This window comes from Eptatretus burgeri, chromosome 15 (genome assembly GCF_056783735.1).
Source record: "Eptatretus burgeri isolate ZD-2024b chromosome 15, Ebu_testis_v1, whole genome shotgun sequence".
NCBI lineage: Eukaryota > Metazoa > Chordata > Myxini > Myxiniformes > Myxinidae > Eptatretus > Eptatretus burgeri.
This window is the reverse complement of record NC_140975.1, coordinates 49824965-49849608: the sequence shown is the minus strand read 5'-3', so window position 1 is coordinate 49849608 and position 24644 is coordinate 49824965. Positions and strand designations below refer to the sequence as shown.

The window sequence follows — 24644 nt, the reverse complement described above, 5'->3', positions numbered from 1 at the left end:
AAAAAGAGGAACAAGCCTTATGCAAGCTACATATGCGTACCACTGGGAGGACACATACATATGAAAAAGCATTTCATAATTTTCACAAAATGGCACACTTCAGAAATTTCATTGGACGATTTGTGCAACAAAATCTTGCAAGGAAGAATCCATTAATGTGCTTTGCAGGTTACCAGACGCTTAAAAATCGGAGCAGTATATAAACCACTCATAGACATAGAGGAACAAGAGGCGAAGAAACTGACGGATGCTCTTTCCACTGAACCCCAAAATAACCTTTTACAGAATCAACAATAAATGAACCTAAAACTAAAGGAATATAAACTCCCTTTTCCAATACAATTTAAATGTACAGATTTTTAATTTGGTCAAGAGGCAATGGAGGGACAACATCTTATTTGAGCGAAACCACAGAATAAAAATGCCTCCTGACATCTTAAGGGCAGTAAAGAGTTTTGGAATGGATAAGATAGTAGAAAAAGATGACCGACCAATCATCTGAATTGACCTAAAACCAGCAAGCATGGAGATTATTTTTCAATACAAGGTCTAAAACTCATAATCGTATAATCACACACACATGGACATACTGATGAGACAAACACTTAACACAGCCACATAGCTTGGGGGAAGCTCCATAACTTCCTGGGGTACTCTGGGTACTAGTGACATCACTGAATGGTACTGTCTTTCTCACTGCACTGAGCAGGGCATTTCCTCAGGAGGTATTTTCTCATCCCTCTGGATGCCAACTGATGGGGATTGTCCAGACTCTCTCCTTTTAAATGCTGAGTGTCAAGTAAGGAAGCAAGTACCACTTTTAAAGTCTTTGGTTTAACTCAGCTGGGGTTTGAACCATCGACCTCCCGGACTCAGAGGGAACGCCCTCATAACCATTACACCACCGAGTCTGGTAATGACCAGACTTCCATCTTTCTTTTGGAAAATCCAACAAATTATGCACTGAAAATGTATTTGACCACAAAAAACTGAAAAAGGGCTTGGAGGAAGGGATACCTGTAAAAAGGGGGTTGTATAAAATTGGTTGGTTTAGATGAGAAACATTGAAGGTGGTTAAGGAACTGGTCTCACAACGAAGTGACAGAGCTTGCCAGGTGTGAACACTGCATATATAGAGGAAGTGATGACACATTAATTTTAGGGAGATCGAGCAAAAAGAGCCCGACCATATCCCAGCCAGCCTGCTTCCTCGAGCAAACACGGGGTTCAACTCTCTCAAGGCATGTAGTTAAAGATTTTTATATTTTTATTTTTAAAAAATGAAGGTGGAAAGTCATGAGTCTGTTTGTAATATCAACAAGCTCTTGATCCCCTTATTTATGAGGAAGGCTTGTCATGCCTGGGGTAGCCAGTGTTTCACACCCCAGAATAAATCAATCAAGTGTTTTTAAATTGTTTTAATGAGCCACTCTTGTGGCAGTAAGACAATAAACCAGTGCCAGAGGATGGAAGTGAACAAATTATTAATAGATAATGATCTTCCATGGTAAGGTAATTTGCATAGAAGACCCCTTCCATTTCAGAAGCTTCGAATAAATTTTATCGATTCATCCATCCCAGTTTTTTTGTCATACCTTGAGAATTATTGAGATGTACACCCAAATGGAAAGCTCCATCATTTTCCAAGACAAATTGCCAGGTAGTGTTGGGGAAGAAAAACCACTTGGCAATCAAAAATGAGGCATAAATCTTCGCCAAGTTTATTCTAGCTGAGCAAGCAATAGTAAAATTATGAACCGTTTTAAGTAACTCGGATACATCTTCTTGAGATTTAATTATCGTGCAGATGTCATCTGCAACATGCTACAACTTTTATAAAGGATCGCTCAGGAGAGACAGAGAATCCCAAAAATGTCACACAACTGAACAAAAAGGGCTTCATCGGAAGCAACATAAAAGAGTCCAGATAAGGGACACCCCTGCCTTTTACTTCTTATAACAGAAAAATGAGAAATCAACTCATTATTTATTTTAAATAAACTATCAATACATTGTCAAACAACAACTGAATATATGAGACAAAAGTATGACCAAAACCAAAACCCTTTAAAACAGCAAATAAATATTTATGATCCATATGACCAAAGGGGGCTTGCAGAATCGCCTAGATGTATGCACACTCACCTCTAAGCTGTCTATCCTGAGTTTGAATCTCAGACATGCAATAAACTATCATTGCAGTGCTTCATCAATGTGTGTACTGTCCCTAGGATGGACGTTAAAATGGGTAACCCATCTGCTGTAAATAGTTGGTGGATGCTAAAGATCCCATGGTGTTCTTCGTGAAGAGTGAGTGAGCTATCGCTGTCACCCTAAACCAATTATAAATTCCCATCCTGACCTCCAGTGTTGGAGTGGTAACCCAACCAGGATTGTAACCATAGCTACAGAAACTGTTTTGGCAGCACCGACGCTCTGTGCAGATCATGGCTCATGATCTGATCTCGATCAAAAGCATGTTCTTGATTTATAAAGATTAAGCCAGTACTTTTGTGCATAATGCCACATATATCAAAAATATCACCAACAGCACCTACTGTAGATTGTCATATATGTATTGATTGTCCTGGCACACAAGTTTGATGAAGATGCACTAAGAAATGAACAACCAATTTTAGGCGAGAGGCAAGGACTTTGGACTGACATTATAGCCAGTGGAGAGTAAGGAGACAGGGCGCCAATTTTTCAGTAACTGAGTGTCGCCTTTCTTTGGCAGCAAGGACACAACGATTCATCTGCAACCTGGGCGGAGCTCCACAAGTTTAATACTCTAATGAAGCACTTACAAAAGTTTGGGTCCGATAAGGTGCGAAAAGGTTTTGTAGAATTCACAAGGGATACTATCCAGTCTTGGAGTTTTCCCAGATGCCACACATGAAGTGCAGGCTCCAACTCCTCCAAAGTGATGGTACTCTCCAATGTGATTCACGAGGACTCAAGCCCCAACTCCTCCAAAGTGATGGTACTCTCCAATGTGATTCACGAGGACTCAAGCCCCAACTCCTCCAAAGTGATGGTACTCTCCAATGTGATTCTCTGGGACTCAAACAACTTGGGTAAAGATTCAATAAACAGTACTTGCTGCGTTCAAATCATTTTTTAAACACACAATAAAGAAGAAAAATGAGCACCTTCTAATTTTTACCATCTTTTTAAATTTTATTTTATTTTCTTCGGCTCACTTCCTATCCAGCATTTGTTGTTAGGCTGTAGTTTTATTCTCCAAGGAGAAGAAATACTTTGAAGTGTAAAAAAGACAAATTTTCAATCTTAAGCTGCACTAAAGTCACTTTTGCGCACACGTTCTTTGACAAGACTATGAAGAGGCTCTTTTTTATTGAAAATTTTTTTGCATAATCTTTTATTACTTACTTGCAACGGTCCCTGGCATTGCCTGCTGTTGTCCTAATCCTGTAAGCATTTTGAAGAAATAAAATTTTATTTATACTGTTATTTTTTTTGTGGGGGCATAAAATACTTCCTCATGCCTACGAAGGGATGGGGTTGGGGATCATTTAATATTACCTTTCATGTAGCTGCAAAGGTCAGGCAATATAGAATGATTAAAATAAAAAATAAAAAACAAGTTCAACTTTTCTTTTCTAAACGTTTAAATGATTTTTGCCTCAAACACTCCCTGGCACTCACTGACCAGATCAGACCAGATCAGAACAGTTTGACCAGATCCGTTTGGCCATCTCTAAGAAAAATGGTGACACACACACACACACACGCACGCACGCACGCACGCACACACACGCACACACACACCTCTCTCATAGTATAGGTATTTAACTCAACAGGATTTTTTGCAGTTCGAACACTTCTTTTTCTAGATGGGATCCATGGAGTAATGAAGTTTATACTGCTGGCAAAATATTTTGATATGGAATTTTGCAATATCCCACCATTGTCACCAACTACGAAGTGTTTTTCCTTACATGAAGAGAAGCCAAAAACGCTCTAAAAGCATTTCAAAAATGAATGTATTCCAAAGACCAACATTATGAGCCCAATAGGCTGAACTCCGATGCTGAACATAGTGAAAAATCAATTTTAAAGAAAACAAGTGATGATCCGAAAAGCCAGAGGGAAAATTTGCGAGAAACAAAATGAAATTTCTAGATGCATTGTCAACATAAACGCTATCTAAATGTGCGAATGATACACTATTATTGGAAGCTTGGCACCACAAAAATAGTTTAACTTGAGAGTGCTGCAACCTCCATCCATCAACCAAATTATATTTCACAAAAATGGTCACCAACCTTTTTGCATTCTCAGGGTGGAGTGCATTCTGACCCCAGATGCTTCCCACACGTGACACGTGAACTTGTGGTCAATGCTATGGAAAGCTTTTTCAAGATCAAGATCCATTCCACTTTTCAACTGGTTTGCAAGTACTTTTGAATTGTTTTTTGCAGTCCGTGCAAAGTAAGGAGATTGGTCGCCAATTTGTCAAATGTCGGAGATCTCCAGTCTTTGGGAGCAGACACACGACTGCTCTCCTAAAACGAAGCGGCATTTCTCTAGTCAAGAGAAATGAGTCTGGAGAAGTCGAGAGAAATTTAGTCCAGACAGTATTGATGCATCCAGAACATTCAGTAATTCTGGGCCTAAAAGGTCCCAAACTGTAGAAAAAAAAATTCAGCAGGGAAGCCATCGAAGTCCAGAGCCTTTCCAGAATCCATCACTGCAATAGCACAAGTTAGCTCAGGTCGGGTGATTATTACATCTAGTTCCAAGTGTTGGGCCTCAGCTATGAAGGAGAAGTGACAGGTTAAATGCCTCATAGTTTTTTTATAAACAGTCTGATTTTTGAACAGTTCAGAGTAAAAATCGATGATGTTTAATCTTACATCACGCAGATTGGCAACAATGTTTCTTCTCAGGTCCAACAAAGAAAATACAAGCTGTAATAGCATATTTACCGTTTAAAAATAAAAGAAAGACTTCTTATAGGGGTGTCTGATACTTCCATGTTCTGTATCCTAAGTCTAATTAGCATTCCCGCCGCTTTCTCATGAATCAAATCCCTAAACTGGGCCTTCCTTTTGAATAGCAACCGGTAGTTTCTCTCACTATCCTCATTCGCGAATTTATTCTCCAACTGTAAAATGTCCAGTTCCAACGAAGCCAATGTAATAAGTTTATCGTTTTTACTATGTGATTTTAATTGATAAAACATACCCAAATCGAAGTTTTCATATTATCCCACCATAAGTTAATTGAAGACAGACGATTTTTGGAAGAATGTACAGTATTCGTTAATTTCAGCACAAAATTTGCGATCTGCGTGGGTGGTAAAAGAAGTCAAAACAAATCGGAAACCAGAAAACATCTCAAAATACAAAGCCTGTCCACATCCACTTTGCACTAAAACTAAACTTGACGAAAATGACAGTTTAAAAAAAATTGTGCATTTTATTCATTTGTGTTCTCCACAATCTCATAATAAAGGCTTGTTGAAGATTTGATGACAAAAGCTCAATTGGTAAAATGTTCTGGCCTAGACATACACACTGAATTTCAATGGTAAACAAGGATTTCGAAAAAAAACAAACATTTATGGCTGATCTTCCACTTCACTGATGATGTCATCCTTACAATCCTTTATTACGCACTGGGAATAGAATGAGATGTGCCAAGTTTCAATTTTTCCCGATCAGCGGTTTCAGGGAAAAATGCTTTAATTTTTTGCATTTAATCCAAAATGGCTGCCATATCACGTGACCTGTGACATCACAATTATCATTAAAAATTTCTCAATGGGGGGGGGGTCACGCCTACCCTAAAAAAATTGTGTTAATCGGACAAGTGGTTGCTGAGAAAAAAAAAAGTTAAAAAATAATAAAGCAAAAAAAGGCCAAAAAGGGTTGAGTGCAAATAATAACAAGAAAAAGAGCAATCAGAGATTGCAGACCCTCGCCAGGACTTCTTTAGCGTGGTGTATTTTGTGTGACGTTTGTATACTGGTGTGTTACATAATTAATAAGAAACATAATTATAACTGCCACTTTATATAACTACTGGCAGTGATGACCGGGTACCAAGACATCGTGCTTTGATGCAACCCCACTTTGATCGGACACCTGGCCCTGACCCCTGATGTTTTTTAATTATTCTTGTTAATTATTCAATTGAATTTAGAATGGGATTAAAATAAATTCAATTCAAATCAAGTGGAAGACCAAATAGGTACAGTCCTGCATTGGAGTAATCAGAAGGAACCCAAACAAGCAAAAAGCAAAGATAAAGTCATCAGGAGGAACCTGGATAGGATTTGGATTACAGCGGCTACTCCTCTTCCCTCAAACCCATCCAGGCACAGCCAAGTGAGTCTTTTTTTTTTAAATAAATGAAAAAGACAAAAATAACCCATATCAAAATATTAAATAATTCTGGCTGCCAGACCATGTATGCAATCGAGTTGAAATTTAAAGCATGTATTCCCCATCACTACTCGATCATAAATGAGAAGTTTCACGTCGATTGGTTAAGCGGTTCCAGAGAAAACATCCTTTAATATTTTCTTCAATCCAATATGGCTGCCAAACCATGTGACCAATCAATTATTCCTTGATCCCCTTCTTTATGAAGGCTTGCCATGCCTGGCAGAGCTAACTACAGCAGGAAAAGAAGAAAAATTGCTGAAAAAGCATTGCTCTTTAAAAAGGCGACACCAAACCTGTTATACAATTGGGGTAATGTGGGTTTCTTGCAACAAGATCACATCTACCTTTGTACGCTGGAACAAGTTTTCCACTTGAACCTGGCAGATGTGGCTAGCACCTCCACCATCCATATTTAAAGTTGCGAGAGTGATTGTTTGCATTATTTGTCGATGATTCAGATTGAAGCTGACAATATGCAAACCATAGGCCTTCGTAACAAATTTTCTGAGCCTGTGGTACTGTGATCTTGTCAGGTCAAAATGCTCAGGCTTTTTAATTATAAAGGGAAAGAAATCAGGAAAGTGTTCTTTAATAACTACTTGCATAACCCGCACTCTGTGCGACATGTTGGGGTGGGTGTGTTTGAGAAAGGAACTGATGCAGAGTATCAGTAGTAATTTTACTTTAATGCAGTAAGTGAAATACGATTTCACTGTTTCAGAACTATTTTATTTACTTTTTTTGTACCATGCACCTCATATGGTCTTTGAGATAATGTAAGCCGAATATCACGTTACTCGAGCGCAGAACAAAGTCGAAGATAGCGCGACACGAAACCACAAACTCGGAAATAATATATAAGATACGACGGTGCCTATAGGTTTCGTTGAGGAAAGAAACAACAAAATAGTTGAAATCTGCGATTGACCTGATGACGATTACGCCAGCTCAGCCACCTGAAAATCATCATCAGATTCTGACAGCTCGGACAATGTTTCACCTGGATCCTGGATATTACACTCAGCCAACACTATTATATTTATATGCAACTCCAGAGATTTTTCAGGGTGATCTGTTTTACAGCCACCAGTACAATGGTGCCTATTATCCTCAACCGGACTTGGAACTCCAGTTCCACACTGCTGTGAAACCACATTTACTACTCCTGTACTTCAATTTGTGAATCAGTACCACTAATTGAGTTTTTGGTCTGCTTAGTCCCAGAAGAAAGAACCGGTGGTACTTCATTGCCATACTCAGTAAGAGTCTTCGCCTCACTGCCGACTTCATCGTTATGACTTTCAAAACCAGCAGTGCCTTGTTGCACAATTTTTGGGACTCATTAATGTTCTCCATCACAACAGTTTCATTCTTTTTATTATGTGAGGAATCGTTAGAAGGACACACTTCGACGCTTTTGCAGCGACAGTGTCCCGTTCCAAAACAACCTTATTTGCCATACTATTTATGTTACTCGTCACTGGTGCTCTTGGGGTTTTTTGTTAACACTACAGATTCTTCATTCATCGCTTCACTGTGAGAGGGAACATCAAGAGTACCAGCCAAACTGCTGGGTGCCACCTCACTGGATTTGGAAGGCAACAGGACATTCTTTTTTAACAATCAATATTGATGTAGCCTGTTTCACCACACTTCACACAATAAGTTTTGGACAAAATATTTTAACATGCCCAAATGCCCCCAAATAAAGTACGTCAGAGTGGCTGATGACGTATGCATATGATACTCGTGATTAATGTAGAGTTACCTTAAAAGAGATATTCAAGCCCATATCATCCCCTCGATCTAGGAGGACCATGTATTCCTTACAAGTTTTACATGCTCATGATGGCACCTGAGTGAGAATTTTAGAAATTAGAGAAACAATTGTTCCACAATGTGACAAAACAGGTATAATTTTGTCATTTGTTATAAATGGTGGTACGCTTGACGTTATTATTTTTACCCCTGGTATATCCATAGGGGATACTGTTAGAAAATGACTACTTCCTATGGTTAAAGCAGCACTATCAACCTAATCAATAAAATTTTTGTCTGATATGAAAACAATACACTTCTGGTTCATCCGCATCATGGCACAAACATTTTCATCAACGATAATGGTTCCTACCACAAGGACAATGAAATCCACAAAGACCTCTTCGGGCTGAACACATACAAGTGCATGCCTGTGTGTTAGGCTCCCAAATGCTTCATAGCGAGATCACACATTTGCCTAATTGGCAACTTGGCACCCTTCCACCAAGACCAGGCAGAAGGGCATAACTTAAAGAAATCAAACTAAAATAATAACTAACTAGCTTTAATACAACCCTGCTTTGATATAACCCCGTTATGAAACAACCCTGCTTTGTTGGGGGGTGGATAATAAAGTTTGGGTGGGGGTGGAATGGAAGATAATTGGGGGGGAGGGGGGAGAGTGGAAGAGAGTAGAAGGTTGGTGGGGGGGGCGGGGGCGAGGGAGTTCTTAGGTCGGAGGAGAGTTCTTTGGATCGGGGGAGCGGGGAGTTCTTGGGATCGGGGGGGGGGGAATTATTGTGGTAGGGGGTGAGGGAGATATTAGGGCAGGGCAGGAAAGGAGCAGATTGAGGAGTTGCCTATACCAAAATCAAGAATCACTGCTCACCTTCACTCTTTCATTTCACCTTTTTCCCACCTTAGGAACAAACTCCTGCATTCTCTTCAATCCCACTCTTCCCTACAGGTCTTCAAAACAGCTCTTCACCATCTCTTATCTTTACCCATCCAAAACATGATATTTTCTACACTTGCTAATCCAACTCAAACCCACCTCTTTCAAATTCCCTGCTTTCCTTTCTGAATGTCCCTGTAGTGTCCATCTTGTTTACCCGGTGTACCCTGCCCCCAGGGCTGGATTTACCATGTGGGGGGCCGTGGGCACCATGATTGTGGGGGGCCCCCAAATTTGGAGATTAATCAGCAACTTAAATTATAACTGCTTTTTCATCAACAACTGAACTTATATCTATAGATTTGGCAGATCCTGATCAGGAATGATTTGGCATACATGTTCACAAATTATAATTAAATCTGACAATATGACAAGATGGACGGATTGTTATTGATGTGGCTGGTGACGTATCTATGAGCTGATGACTTATCTATGAGCTCATTCTAAAATCAAATCACAAAAGTGCTGTTGCTTCAAGAGTAAGAGATAGAGATGGACCAATATAAGAAAATAACAAATGACGCACTGTCATCACTCATACTACGAACTTCGACTAAAAATCTTCGAACTTCTAAAAACCCTCTGGACAAGAGAAATCCGAAATGGTGATCAATAGCCGACTTCCAGCGACGGCAAATATACGGCAGTGTCATCCACATCAATGAACATACACACGTTGCCTTAATCAATGGACAAGCTTCCTGCGTGACTTCGCAGCAGCGAACTCGGATATGATACTGTCAACCTGCATGGAATTGAGCACATCGGATTCGGTTGAAATGATGGTCAGGTTGACCAGTCTCTGCTGCCCCATCGTGGAGCGAAGATGGTTCTTGATAAGCTTGAGTTTCGAAAACGAGCGCTCCCCAGAGCAGTTCGACACCATCAGTGAGAGGTAAATCCGAAGCAGCACTTCCACGTTTGGGAAAGTAAAGTGTCGGTGAGTTTTCGCTCGATGAGAAAACTGTACATCTCGAGTTCAGTACGGCCCGAGTCTGGCTCTGACTCCTTCATCATGGCTTGGAACTGAATCATTTCTTCTGTGAGGTCGGGTGATAGATCTTCCCGATACAGCTCGACGAGCTTCGAGCATGACTCTCGAATCTGCTCCACTTTGAGTTGAACAAGAGTACGCAGGAATCCAAATCTGTCGCTCATCTCGCTGTAAGCGTTTGTACGCTTTTCCAACTGCGGCAGCAGTACGTCGATCACTGCAACGTATCCACTGATGCGAAAGGACTCCTTGGCGTCTAGTTCTACTTCTGGAGTGTGTCCGTAGTCCAAGGGAGCGAGGCGGACATTACACTTTCGTCTACGCGATCCGCGAGTGAATTCCTCCGTACCTGAGCGCTCCACTCCGTCAACAACGAATGCATCAAACTGATCGCGTAATGACTGCACGAAGCTCACCAGAGACTTGAGGAGCTGCACGGCTGTGTTGAGATCGGTAGCTTGCGACTGAAGAGTTTTACTTGTATGATCAAATCTACCAAGGACAGTAGACCAGAAGTCAGCATAGAACCCTATCCCGAGCGTGCACATCGTTTGGTGAAGTGTCTCGGCGGTGTTTCTTGTTTCACTCTTCAGTTGTTCATCGTTTGCGATTTCATCGAGGACATCCATGATTTCGCTGTAACCGTCTACAAGAGCTCAGGTTGCATCAGAATGAGCCGACCAGCGAGTGTCGCTGAGGTGCTTTGGTGCTTGCAGACCTTTGGCTTTCAGGACGTCAAATAATCTGGCGTAGTGCGACGAGGAAGCTGTAAAAAATACATACACTTGTTCCACGAATTCAAAGAATGCTGCTGCAGGTCTACAGCATCCCATGGCCGACTGACCGACTAAGTTCAGTGAGTGCGTCACGCATGGCACAAATATTGCGAGAGGGTTCTCCTGTTGGATTATTCTCTGCATCCCATTGTATCGGCCACTCATATTAGATGTGTTATCGTAAGATTGTCCTCGGCAGTTAGTGATGTCCAATCCAGTGGCTTTAAAAAAATCCAGTAATGCCATCGCTTGCTGGAGTCCAGTGTGTCCTGTGTTGCTCAGAAAGGTCATGAAATGCTCCACTGGAGCCTTGTTCTCGATGTATCGTAGAATAACTGTGAGCTGGTCGATGTGGCTTCTGTCAGGAGTAGAATCGACTGACACAGAGAAGTATTTTGCCTCTTTCACACGAGCGATGATGCAATCCAGAACAGATTTTCCGATGATGGAGACTAACTCTTCACATGTCGTAGATGATAACTAGTTGGTGTAGCCACTACCTTGGTCGGCATATTTCTGAATGTGCTGCGCCAAAAATGGATCGTATTCCATTAAACCAAGGTGGTTACCATTCATCCGTGAACCAACAATTTCGTCCAATCCACGGAACGTTAGACCACGCTCAGCGAGAAACGATATCACGCTCACACTTCGTTTCAGCACCTCCCTCCAATAGGATGCAATCTCACTCACCTGTTTGACGAGTTCAGTGTCCACACGACCTGCAGATGTTGCTCTGTTTGACAAGCGGATGATATTCGCACAATGTGCAGTACATGGTACGCTCATGCACCTCAATAGAATGACTGGCATGCTTCCAGTCATTGAATCCTTCCCCGCCCAGGGCAGTAGCGCCTCCAAAGAGCTTGCAAGCGATGCAGTACAGTTTTCAGGTTGATGTGGAGAAGCAAAGCCAGGACCTTTTCACGGATTCTCCATTTTGTAGTCTACGGTAAAAAAGATTCTTGGAGCAGCAGCGTTTCCTACCTTCAACGAACTGTATGGATGAATCAAAGGGACCAGTCAAATTCTGCAGGGGCTCCAAATCTCGTGATGCCCAGTAGTCGATCATCTCTGTGGACGGTCGCTCAGGAGGCCAACATCCAATGCAATTGGCAAAGTCAGGTCCACGATCAGTCAGTATACCTCGCGCTTCTTCATCCGATGCATGTTGGGCAAATCTTGACGCAGGGGTTGCGTTGCCAAATCCGCTTGTTCTGTCTCTGTTGGTGTTCCAGCCTCTGTCATGGACGAATCACCTGTTTGTGTAGGAGTGAAAAACTCTGAGATTTTCTGGGTCTTGTCGACGACGGCCTTGTGTCTTTCATCTTTTTCCTTGGAATGTTTCCGCTTTTGAGCACCACTGTCATATTTCAGTGGAGCACTGGATTTGTGCCTGTTGTCAGCGAAGCCGCTCATTGTGGTTTTTGCAGCTGGTAGGTGCCGAGTAACCGAGATATTGTCAGAGTGCACGTGGGATGTACCAGAATCACGAACAACAAGTATGTTTCACACACCTGGAACATAGAAAGTCACACCGTGTTACTGTGCTGCACACGCCAGTAAACAGGGTACTGACAGCGTTCCCTGCCAGCCACAGTTTCAGTGTGAACAATACGACCCCTGCCGGCCGTGTGCTGTGCTGACCTGGCCTAGTTTTACCACGTTGACTTTCACCTTTTCACCCCTCCTCTGGCTGGACCTCTGTATTCCGTCTGTGCTTGCTGGGCTCTGGCGGGCAGTGCCGTAGTTAGTTGGTCACGCTCAACCATCAGAAGCATCGATGATCGATCCAAAAAAGATCCGAATGCGGGCCCCCAATGCCCGAGGCTTGCCCTGGGAATTTTTGACCACGTTGGATCCGTTCTGTGGACCGTGGAAGAAACGGCTTGAAAAAACCAAAGCTTGAAAAGGACCCTCACAATGACGGACAATTTTGAAAAGATATCCTTACAAAGAGTTCACAATCTTCATTCACCGACAATAAAACTTTAGAAGCACATTTTCAAGGGATTTTCAAAATATCATCGAAATTGTGGGGGGGCCCGAAATGTGGGGGGCCCAGGGGCCATGGCCCCACCTGGCCACCCCTAAATCCGGTAGTGCCTGCCCCATCCCTCTCCCTTCCATAGATCTCCGAAAGTCTCTGTTCCACACTGTTTTTTTCTTTCCCTCTCCCCCCCTCTTGTCTCCTGCTTCCCTTGTTGTACGTTCTGTGTGTTAGCTCTCATACAAGCCTCGACAGTATATACAAAAAAAAGAAGAAGAGGAGTTGACGAACAAAGTGAGAGGAGAGGAGTGGGGGGAGAGGGGGGGTCAGAGGGGGTTTGGCTGTACAGTGACCCCCACTTTAATACAACCCCGCTTTGATCGGACACATGCCCCATGGAGTCCTCGTTATAAAACTGAATTCAGAATGGGAAATAAAAATTCAATAATAAAAAAAACATTCAAAAAAGTTGAAACATATATGGCTGTTCCTCTACAGCTGCAAACTCTGGGAGGGGTTTGAAACAGCAAAGGGCTTATCTTGCATAACCTAATGATGGTTGCTCTATGTATCTTCTGTGGCTGGAAGGGCATGGGAGGAGTCGATTTCTTTGTATAATCTTAGCCACCTGGGTTTAATCGATTATGTGAGAGCTAATTGGTTATTCCCTCAATTCACAGGTGAGAGATGTAGGTGGGTCTTCATTTTTCATTTATACATTGACTGCTTTTGACGTTTGCTCATGGTACATGCTTGGGAGCCTCATCGGTATGCATTTCTGTCTGTGCTGTTGCTGATGATTCGCCAATAAGTGATGAAACCGGTCCGGCAGCTGAAGGTGTGTGCAGCATTGGGATTCTCATGTGTGTACTATTTGTAAATGTCTTTACAGCTGTGGAGGAACTCTGGGAAGGGCTTACCATGGGTAGCCTTTCATGGTTACTTTATGCAGCTTCTTTGGCAAGAACAACATGGGAGGAGTCGAGATATATACCACATGTTCACAGTCGAAATCGAATAATTAATTCATACTCTTTCTTATTTTCAGCTATAATATATGTGCAAGATTTTCTTTTTCATTTTGCCTACCAGTGCATGAAAGAAAGGAATCATATTTCTGATATCCAAATGTAGTTATCCAGCTAAATGATGAACAGTCACTCTTTTCATGACTCCTGATTGTCCCCACTTTTTCCAGTAAGTGATGTTTTTTGAAGTATTAATCAGTAGGTATGTTTTTGCTTCATACCCATAACCCGGATTAAGTTTTTTTTTGTGCCAATACAGAGCTGTCAGTTGCCTATACACTGACCATAATGCGTCAGAAGAACGTGTTGCATGCTTGGAACAAGATCGATCCATTAATTACAGTATACCCATCCTATTGGCGGTGTGCATTTGTCTATCACACTACTCCTGTACAGTTTTGGGTTGATTACATTCAGACTTGCTACATCACATCAGCATGACCCCAATTAGTGTATCGGGGTGTTTTTAGATCTTCGTGGAGGATCTCTAAGTCTGACTCACGTTGTTCTTCTTGTGGACTTTTTTGTTTCACAGCTTACAGTTTTCATCGAAACTTCCTGAAACTTGACGTATATATGTAAAAATACCCTGCGCAGACAGTAACCATCTCTGATTTTGAAAATTCCTCCGAGAAAAAAGTTATGTCAAAATATCTCTGCTAATGGAAATCGCCTAAAAAAATTATCTCCGAAACTAGACAAGATTTTTGAATTCTGTTTGCGGGAATCAAGCCGGACATTAGCACAGATAATTTATCGCAAACCTGAGACATCACAATGATGTCATATTCGTTTTTATGACGTCACCATTAAGAGGATGAGGATCTTAGCTCATTCGGGCTTGTTATCTTTACCGGTGGTCTGGTGGGGGGGGGCAGTGAGGATGGGGAGAGACACAAATTCTCTAGGTGAACGTGTATTATGTCGCGCCCCTCCAAGTGGGAGTCTCCACCATTTACAGTACAGTATTCCTGTACTGTGCAGTGAGGTTTTTTTGAATTATAAGCCGTAGGTATGTTTTTGTTTCACGCGTGTAAAAGCAGGTTATTTTTTTAATTTTCTGGAGCGATTGAGGCAGCTGTCAGTTGTCTATACACCACCTAAATACAGATGTGTGTCAGAAGAACCTGTTGCATGTTAGGAACAACATCGTCCATGGGGCGGGCACTCTGCCAGTAATAATGATATACAGCCAGACTCTGATATCCGCAGTTCTGCTATTCGTGGACCCCGTGCATTCACGGTTCATAAAATGTGACCTGCTTCTACATTTGTGGCCCTGTGCTTCATGTATTTGTGGTTTTTCGCGGATGTATTCACGGTTTTTCTGACCTATTTCTACATTTGCAACCCTGTACTTCACATAACCACATTTTTTCACAGGCGTATTCATGCTTTTCCTGGAACGTTGGATTTTCTCTTATGAATCACAAACCGCCGGGAACCTCTTCCCCTTTTCCCCATTGAAACAATGCCCCGACATTCAGTTTCGACATTTGCGGCATTTTCAGGAATGTATCCCTTGCGAATGCCGAGGTCTGACTGCACAATAATAATAATAATAATAATAATAATAATAATAACCACTATCAACATAGCCCCTGTGGTTTTAGTAATTTTGCTGTACGGAGTTAAAGGACTCGCCCATATTTACAAGTTTTGTGTGTATGCACAACTGACTTGAGTGGTCATGTGACATGGAATATTGTGTATGATTGCGTTATTCGGTCATGAATATTAATGGTGTGGCTCATGTAGTTATATTGTGATAGTTGATCACGTGACATGTATGATGTTTTCAACTGGGAATACAAATTTCGCACAGAAGGGATTCAATGTTCATATATTTTGGGGGAGACATAATTAATTACACAGTGTAACATTTAATAATATTTATTTATGGATCAAAGAAATTCTATAACTGCAGGCAATAGAAAATTATCATTCAGATGAAAATGCAGTCTGATCAGTTTTTGTAAACTATACTTAAAGGTGGATGGGGTGAAATTGAAAAGAGTAATCAGAATTTTTTTTTTAATTTTCATTGAAGATGTTACATCGTTATGGATGAATGGCGTTCAGCCTAGATCCCAAGTATAGAGAAACTTGGGACATGGACATCATGGTATATGGACATATGGGAGATGATGGACATCATGGTATAGGTATGAAAAAAAGAAAAAAAGAACAAGATTGGTAAATGCATGTCCGAGAAATGGTCGAGGACGTGTTCAATACCGGGGTTTTTTTAACAACTAAAATGGCTGCCAGTCTACCAGCTGGCCATTTTTGATCAGAACACAAAATAAAGGGAGATGCACGTGTATGCCATCATGTACTGTGCTTATGCCAAATTTGACCAAAATGGGACCGTGCATGTCCGAGAAATGCCATCATGTACTGTGCTTATGCCAAGTTTGACCAAAATGGGACTGTGCATGTCCAAGAAATGGATGGGGATACGTTTAAGTACCAAAATGGCCACCGGTCAGCCATCTTGGATCTGTTCTCAAAAACAAATGACGCTCATATGAAAGCCATCATTTACTATCTGTCTACTAATTTTGAGCAATATCGGTAAATGCATGTCCAAGAAATGGTTGAGAACGTGTTCAATTCCGCTTTTTTTTTTACAACTAAAATGGCTGCCAGTGTACAAGTCGGCCATCTTGGATCTAACCTGGAAATAAATTGCTGTGGACATGTAAGCCTTCATTCCTTATCTGTGTGCCAAGTTTGAACAGAATCAGTAAATGCATGTCCGAGAATTGGTTGAGGACGTGTTCAACATCAGGATTTTTCAACTAAAATGGCCATCAGTCAGCCATCTTTGATCGAATCGTGAAACAAAAGGATGTGCATATGTATACTTTAATGTATTGTCTTTGTGCAAAGTTTGAACAAAATCATTCAAATACATGTTTGAGATATGGCTGAGCTTGGACGTACGGTCAGACGGATGCCTGGACGGACGAGACCCAATCCAAAACCCCCCACTTCGGACCAAGTCCAACAGGGCCTAGTAATAATACAAAAGTGAAAAGGTTCACACAACTCCACCAGAGTGATTTTAACCACTCTCACACTTTCCCTCTCAATAACTCTGTGAGTTGTCTTTTCTCACTCTCTCTCTGTCCCAGGGGAATAAGGAAAGGAATCGAATAACACACAAAGGTTGGATGGAAAGGGGAAAAAAGAGAGAATACAACCGTGAACACAATGCTACAACACACACGCACGCACACACACAGAAGCACCATTGCACCACAGAGACACACCTAGTTGCCCCGTGCTTCAGAGAGAGAGAGAGAGAGAGAGAGAGAGAGAGAGAGAGAGAGAGAGAGAGAGAGAGAGAGAGAGAGAGAGAGAGAGAGAGAGAGAGATTTGGGGGGGGGGGGTAGAGCGAGAGAGCGCACGGTCCCGAGAGCCCTTCAAATCCCACTGTCAGCTAACAAAAATATTATGGCAGTTGAGCACACGTCAAGTCAATAAACGTGGGACTGTGAGCAGGTACGTGTAAATAAATCTGGGGCAGGACGGCGCACCGGTGAGCATTCACCTGATTTACGGGTCATTATAAGCGCCGATGCTTGAGCGAACCCATTGCCTAAGGAACATAAAGCCGGAATGAGTGGCTCTTTTAGCATATCTATAATGGGATTCACGTGCATTGCACATATTAATTGTGCACAGGTTATCAACAAAGGCACACTGCCAAATAGCCTCTTATATTGATTTCTGGTTTTTAAAGATGAAATTAGTTTGACTTTCACTCGACAATTATTTCTCGGCATTCATTTATCAATGTGCTGTCAGAGCAGCTACTTGTGCCTGGGATATTGGAGATAATAAAATGTGATAATGCGGCGAACAATGCACGGATACCTAGAGCGCTGGGATGGAAATTTTTGTTTGTCCTTGTGCGTGATTGAGGTCAAGCCACCCGCGCGTACTTTACCGTCCGTCTGCTTTGATTTACCCTGCCGTAAATCCACGTTTTCGAGTCCTGTGCACAAAAATTAACAGCTGCGCACTCCCCTCGGCGCGAAAAAAAAAACAAAAAACAAAAGCCCAGGCAATTAAACATCAAATGTGCATCGACTAGCCGGGTAGCATAGATAGTCTGTTCCCTTTATTAAAATGTGTCAAATTTTTTCATCATATCCATGTTACATTCATTAGGCTGACAGCTTGGCACAGAGGCAGCACACTTACCTTTGAGCTGTGTATTATGGGTTTGATTCCCCACCTGACTACAAACCGTCGGATTGATGCTTCACAGCCGGCTGTCCCCATCTGCTAGCATTGGTTGTGGATGCCAAATATCAAAAGGTGCATTTCACGAAGAGGAGGAGAGCCTTCATTGGCACCCTGAATAAATTGCAAATCATCTTCAGTCAAACGTCAGGCCTAGGAAGCTCAAGCCCAAAAACTTTCCTCGGCTGAGTCCATGGGAAAATGGCAATAAGTTAAGGAAGTATTAGTATGTTACATTCGTTGATGATTTGGAATGGGATAACGCTAAGTCAATGCAAACTCAGGCGAAATTTCACCACGCATGGAGTTGATGTGAAAATTATCATCGCCTGCTGCAGAAGATAGAAAGATTACAAATTCTAAGAGGTTCAAATTTCGTGTGACATTTGAGCCACCAGTTAGTCCAAAAGAAGACCAAATATGAATGCCTGCTCATTATGTGCAACAGAGCAGGACTCACAAACATCCTTATGGCAGTGTATTATTTCTCTGCCTTTTGTTTCAAAACAAAACAACCATCCACTCTCCCCATTGACACAACCAAACATAAAAAGCAATTCGGAAAAGTTGTTTCAAGAGCAAAATTTTTTTACAAAAATAGATAAGAAAGCAAAGCACATCGACACTTCCAAAGAGGATGGCAAAAGCTCTAAAAGCAAAGCTTTCACATTCATCAGCATAGAATAGCATTATACTGCACAATTGTGAGCATCTGATCCATTGTTATATATTTTCTTCCAATCCAACGCCTCACATTCCGTAAGCTATGGTGAGTACACAAATCCCCTAAACAGGAATGACCATAAAATACCCTCGTTGGTACACAATTGCCTGCGGGGGAAGTGTTTGTTTGTTGTTTAATAGGCATAAAGGTGAGTGCAGTGAAAGCCTATGTAGTGCAACATGTTTCCAGCCTGACAATGCACACACAAACAAAACAATTTTCCCTCTTGGGGCTACGACTGGCTCAGAAAAACGCTTTATACCAATAACGCCAACTTCAGAGGCAGTCTGTCTCTGTCTTTCTCTCTCAGGCTCATCCATTCATCTGTATCTCTCATATCTTCTCCCCTCCCCTCTTCTCTCCTCTTCCCACTCGTACTTTCCTCCCCCTTACTCCCCTTTTCTCTCTTGCTCTCCTCGCCCACCATTCCTCTCACCCCTCTCCTTTTACTCTCCTCTCCTCTCATCGTCTTGCCGTACTCCCATCCCCAGCCCCGTCTGTCTCTCTCTCTCCATTATCTCTCTCTCTTTCTGATTTCACCATTCTGAATTCCTCTTTGGAATGCTGTCGTCAATCTCCTTGTATGACAATTACACGCACTGCTGGTTAAGCACATTTTTATTTTCCTGGACTTTCTTCTTCATTCACTTTTAACATTTGTCTTTCTGTCTATCTGTAATCTTACTCTCTCATTCTCTCTGTAGCAAACCAAACACACACTTAATGATTCATACGCAGTCATCAATTTTTTTTGCAGGAGTTAAGAAAAATGAAATTTGTGTAATTTTGAGTTGTGATAGCACACTATCCTTGTTGGTACACCGTTGTGACCCTGGCTTGTAAGAATCCCCTTGCACTGCAAGTCAAAGCACCTTTTCATATTCATCATCATACCTTTCCCACAATGAATACCAATGATCGATCCTCCACCCCCACCTCTTTTTTTTATCCCGTGAAACCCACAGGCATAGTCTTCCCTCTACAATTCACCGATCGGACCTCACCGAGCCGCCCTCGCGGGTTGTTGATAGGCGATTGCGACGCGATGTGGTTGTGGCCATTGTGGTAGTGCTGTGGCCGCGACCATGTGGCTTGGTGGTTCCGGAGCTCTCTGTGCTCAGTACAGATGGGACTTCTCCTACTAAGCGCACATTTCCATCAAGGCGAAGGCTTGCTTCACCCTCTGCCATCAGCTGTAGCACTTTCAAGCCATTGTAATAAAGGCCTGACATCTGGCCTTGGAATGGCCTGTCCAAGTCCATTCCACCGAGCTTAATTGTCGCTTGGCTGTTGAAGATGGTCAACTGACGACCTATGACAAGGCAATAGAGACAGATGGAGAGAAATAAAAACAACATGCTATTTACCAAACAACAACCAAAGAATCATTGGACATATAAAGGAACTAAAATATTGTGAATTCAAAAGCAAACGACAAAGATGGCATGATGGGCAATACACACAACTGATGGAAAGCATTGTGAAGATTTAAGAGCAGAACGATCACAGCTTCATGGCTGTCATCTTTAAAAGTGATGAAAATTCACCGAGTCCAGTTATAATGCACTGTCTAATATGATAGTTGTTCGACTCATCTACTCGCGGAGTTGTGCGGTTCACAATATCGAGTTGTAAATATGATTAAAGCATCAAATAATCCAATTCATTTCCTGATGGTAATTTATGTACATGTTTGGAAAGCAGAGCAAAAAAACCCCAAGAAAACAAGCAATTATTTGGGGAAAATTCGAACACGAAATTTCAGTTTTGATACAGTGTATTCTTTAATGTGCGATTCCAATATTTATTTTGTTTGAAGCAGGCCGCTTTAGACATAATTTTTCTGAAAAACTAATTACGGAGAAATGAATATGCAATACACAAATGCTTTTTCCTTCACTAGTGGCAAAATAAAATGCCTCTGATTCATTTTAGCTTGATAGTGAATATGAGGTTAAATTTTGAATTTGGAGGCACGCAGGTCCAATGATGGATGACGTCTGCGTCGACTGAGGAATCCAAACATATTTTTCATTGTAAATGCAATTAATACCCCAGAGCAAGTACAAGAGATCAAGTCAAATAAGGCTACTTAGGGTGATAAAAGATCGCTCACATAATTAGATGTCTACACCAATTAATAATGCCCCTACTTAAAATTTAAAACCCCATGAATTATGAGCCAGTGCAATGTATGACACGATATCGATAATCCGTATTAATGCCTTCCTGTCCAATATCCACTTCGGATTTGTTTGGTCGTATGACTTGATTTGTGATATAACCAAGCTGGCCATCTAGCTACGACACAAGTTCCCGGTTGTACAAAAAGGCAGGTCAGATTGAAATAAAGTACAAAAGAAAGAGCGAAGAGTGAAAGCGAATCCTTAGCATGTTAGACTGAGTGCATTATAAGCGGCTGTTAGAGACATGAATGGGCTGCACAGTTAGACAGTACGGTTATGATGAAGTTATAAGAGGCATCATTGCAACAGAACTTTGACGCACGGCGGGGTTTTTTACCTTTGTCGACCAGCCAATCATCAACTATTCGGCCAAGGCGATAGGGGATTCGCTGTCTAGCAAGCGCCAGGCGTTCACTACCAATGTTTCCTTTAGAGGTTTGGGGAGATATCTCAGGTTAATCGGCGTCAAGATGAAAAAACGATTAAATGTTGAAATTAAGATTTTTTTTTTTTTTTTTTTACAAAAAGGTTATAGAAATTTCAAATGATGGAATTAAAATATACTTTTAAAAATGGTGGTTAAGGGTAAAATTTACAATGAAAAATTTATGCTTCAATTATGATCTTTTCAATCAAATGTTAAGCAGTACTGTAATTTATTTCAGTCAACTTAAAGTCTCATTATGTGATAAACAATACCAGAATCATTGTGAACGTTTTTGGGCACTTTCTAGAACCTTTCTGTTCATGCACGTATAGAAAAACAAACAAAGCAAGCACTTTAAATTCCGTTCATGGCAAATAAATTCACACAAAAGGCATCCTTGCAGAGAAATGATTTCAGTGAGGCAAAATGCAAATCTACAATATCGAAGGCATATATATATATATATATATATATATATATATATATATATATATATATATATATATATATATATATATATATATATATATATATATATATATATATATATATATGGACATATACAACACAGAAAACACACGATTCAATCTTCACAAAAAACATCATTCCTACAATACTCGTATCCCTGTGTCAGCTGCCAAATTAAAACAAACAAAACATGGAATTTGAGGCAGATACCTCCAGAATGATCCATGCATTTCGAACTTCGCCAGGAAGGATGGAGACATCAAAATGTTTGCAGGTCAAAAAGTTTGTTTGGCAGAGACAAACCTTGATGACTTTTGAAAAATTCACTCAACAACAATAAATGTGCCCATTTATCTGTAAACGAACAAATTCCGTAGAAATGCAGGTTTTTCTGAGTGCTCATCAAAATGCAATTCGCCATTGTTTATGAAGGGTCGTTTGTGCTTTCATGCTTCTCCACATATCACTTCATGTGGGAATGCCACAGAAATAATGGCATAATATGAAGCAAATTCATACACATTGACGACGCACATTACTTTTGTTGAGCACTGGGGGGAAAAAAGCCCAAAACTAAAGAAATTCAATGTAATGGGTTGAACTTCAAAGAAGGAATGGTTTTCAAATGATACAGGGATGTAAAGAGAAACTGAAGAATTGGACTTCACACCTCTGGCTCTGCTTCTTTTAACGTAAATGAGTTATGGGTTGTACCGTGGTCCAGCTTGCATTTTATAAGTAAACACCTGCACCTGAAACATATTTAAGTTGCATTTCCATTGTTGCTAAATCGTGGTTTCTCTGGCACTCGGCATTTCATAATTTCCCAAGGTTGGAAGAGTTGGGATAATGGAATTAAGCAGAATGGTGACAAAAAACAAAAATCTAAAATATCATTAGTCATCAACAAAAATGTCGAATCTTGCTTCGCTTTCAGCCAATCAGAAAGCAGTAAAGTTTGATAAAACCTTGGAGGCCCAAACATTGTTTTATAGACATTATGTCATAACCAAAAATAACCCACAACTGCAGCGTTAATTATACATGGTTTTACAGTTATCTCAGGCTCATGGAGTAGCTTGTTCAAATTAGGATGAGACATCAGTGTACTGAATTACAAGGGTTGATAGATAATGGACAAACATGCAGTGAAGTGGATTTGAACTCTAGTTTCCTGCATTGTAAGCCAGGGGTTCAGATGGATCCATTAACAGGCCAACCCAAAGTGATACTTCAAAAGTCCCTCAATGTCAAGTTTTTTTTAACATCAAAACAATTTACCAATAAATTAATGAAACGAAATGACATCATTGTGATCCATGACAATAAAATGCTGCCACATACAGTGACAACTTTGAGTGGATGTCATTTTGGATTTCGAAAGTTTGAGAAAGTTACTCGTCACAGTGAGGTACAAACATAAATTTAATAATAATCTATAATCCGTGAAGTCCTGATTGTAGGCCTTGTGTGTCACTGCTCATCATCCCCCAATTCCCACCCGACCCTCTTCCTCTCACCTCCCCTTCCCCCCTGCAAGTTGATTAAAAGGACAGTTTTTAACCCGAGGAAAGAAAAATCCACTCTGTCATCGTGTATGCCACCACTGCAAATCCCCAGGGCTGTTGAGATAATGAGCATCTTTGAAAACGAACCACACATTACTTAACAGCCATCATCTTCATTATAAATGTTTGCAGATGGGCGCGTAGCCAGGGAGAGACTCGCCAGAGCGATTTGTTAAGAAACAATGAAAAATGTGGCATGGTTAAAAGCTAAACAAGCAATTCTAGGCCACTATCCACCCCATCCCTCCTCCCCCACTTCATCTCCCACCCACAATCTCTCTTCCCTTCCTTTAACCTGCTCTCAGCATCAAAAATAACAAAGGCGTCTATACATCAGTTTTCGTTTTCACTTATATTTCTAGAAACCTGTTTTGAGAGTCCATCAAAAAAATGGCTACATTATCACATTCTGACAGCAAAGTGTTGACATACAAGAAGAAAGAAAGGAATTTGTACACAAAATGAATAAGCAAAAGAAACTTTGATGCAATTATGAAAAAAAAGCCCATTTCCTTTTCCAGTTTCATTTTATCTTTTTTTCAAAGCGGTCTTTGGATGTGACAACATGTGACAGTGTGCACGCTATTGTTGTGCACAGTTTAAACTGGTGAAATGGAAAGTCTACTGAGCTTTTCTGTTCTATTATACTCACTGCCAAGTGTGATTCTGGAAATGAATAAAATAAAACGATTTTGAGTTGCATGGAGAATACATCATGCTAGGAAAACGATTTTCAACAATATAAATTATTCGATAACTGAAGCTCATGAACACTTAAACAGACAAACAATGGATGGGTCGCTGAAGCAGGATTGCCTTCAACTAATTCCACGTGGGGCATTTGAAAAAGTTCTCGAAACGAGATAATCAAGAGGGAAAGAATTGTCAACTTTATTTGTTTTTCAATGTACAAGTACAAAACTTGTAAGGAAATATACATCTAGGAAATTATATATATATATATATATATATATATATATATATATATATATATATATATATATATATTTTTTTTTTAAGAAAAAAAAAAGTTGGAATTTGTTGGAGTACCTCGTGACTATCTCGCTCGTATAAATTTTTGGGGCTGGCAGGATAGC

General features: G+C 40.9%; 1 protein-coding gene across 20 annotated transcripts in view; it reads right to left on the bottom strand.

Annotated features, from left to right (window-relative positions):
- Positions 1 to 24644, bottom strand: part of LOC147012133 (neurexin-1-like) — a 1392023-nt gene that overhangs the window by 175847 nt on the left and 1191532 nt on the right. For 15 of the 20 annotated variants that reach the window (XR_015052060.1, XR_015052059.1, XM_085858522.1 and 12 more), the window contains 2 exons: positions 21422 to 21511; positions 19903 to 20210 (listed from right to left, as the gene is read on the bottom strand). Coding sequence is in view for 18 of the 20 variants with exons in the window: in XM_085858522.1 (XP_085714648.1) it covers positions 19903 to 20210; positions 21422 to 21511 (398 nt within the window). In the remaining 2 variants the exon portion in view is untranslated. The remainder of the gene's footprint in view (positions 1 to 19902; positions 20211 to 21421; positions 21512 to 24644) is intronic. The other 5 variants (XM_085858526.1, XM_085858527.1, XM_085858529.1 and 2 more) reach the window with 1 other exon arrangement.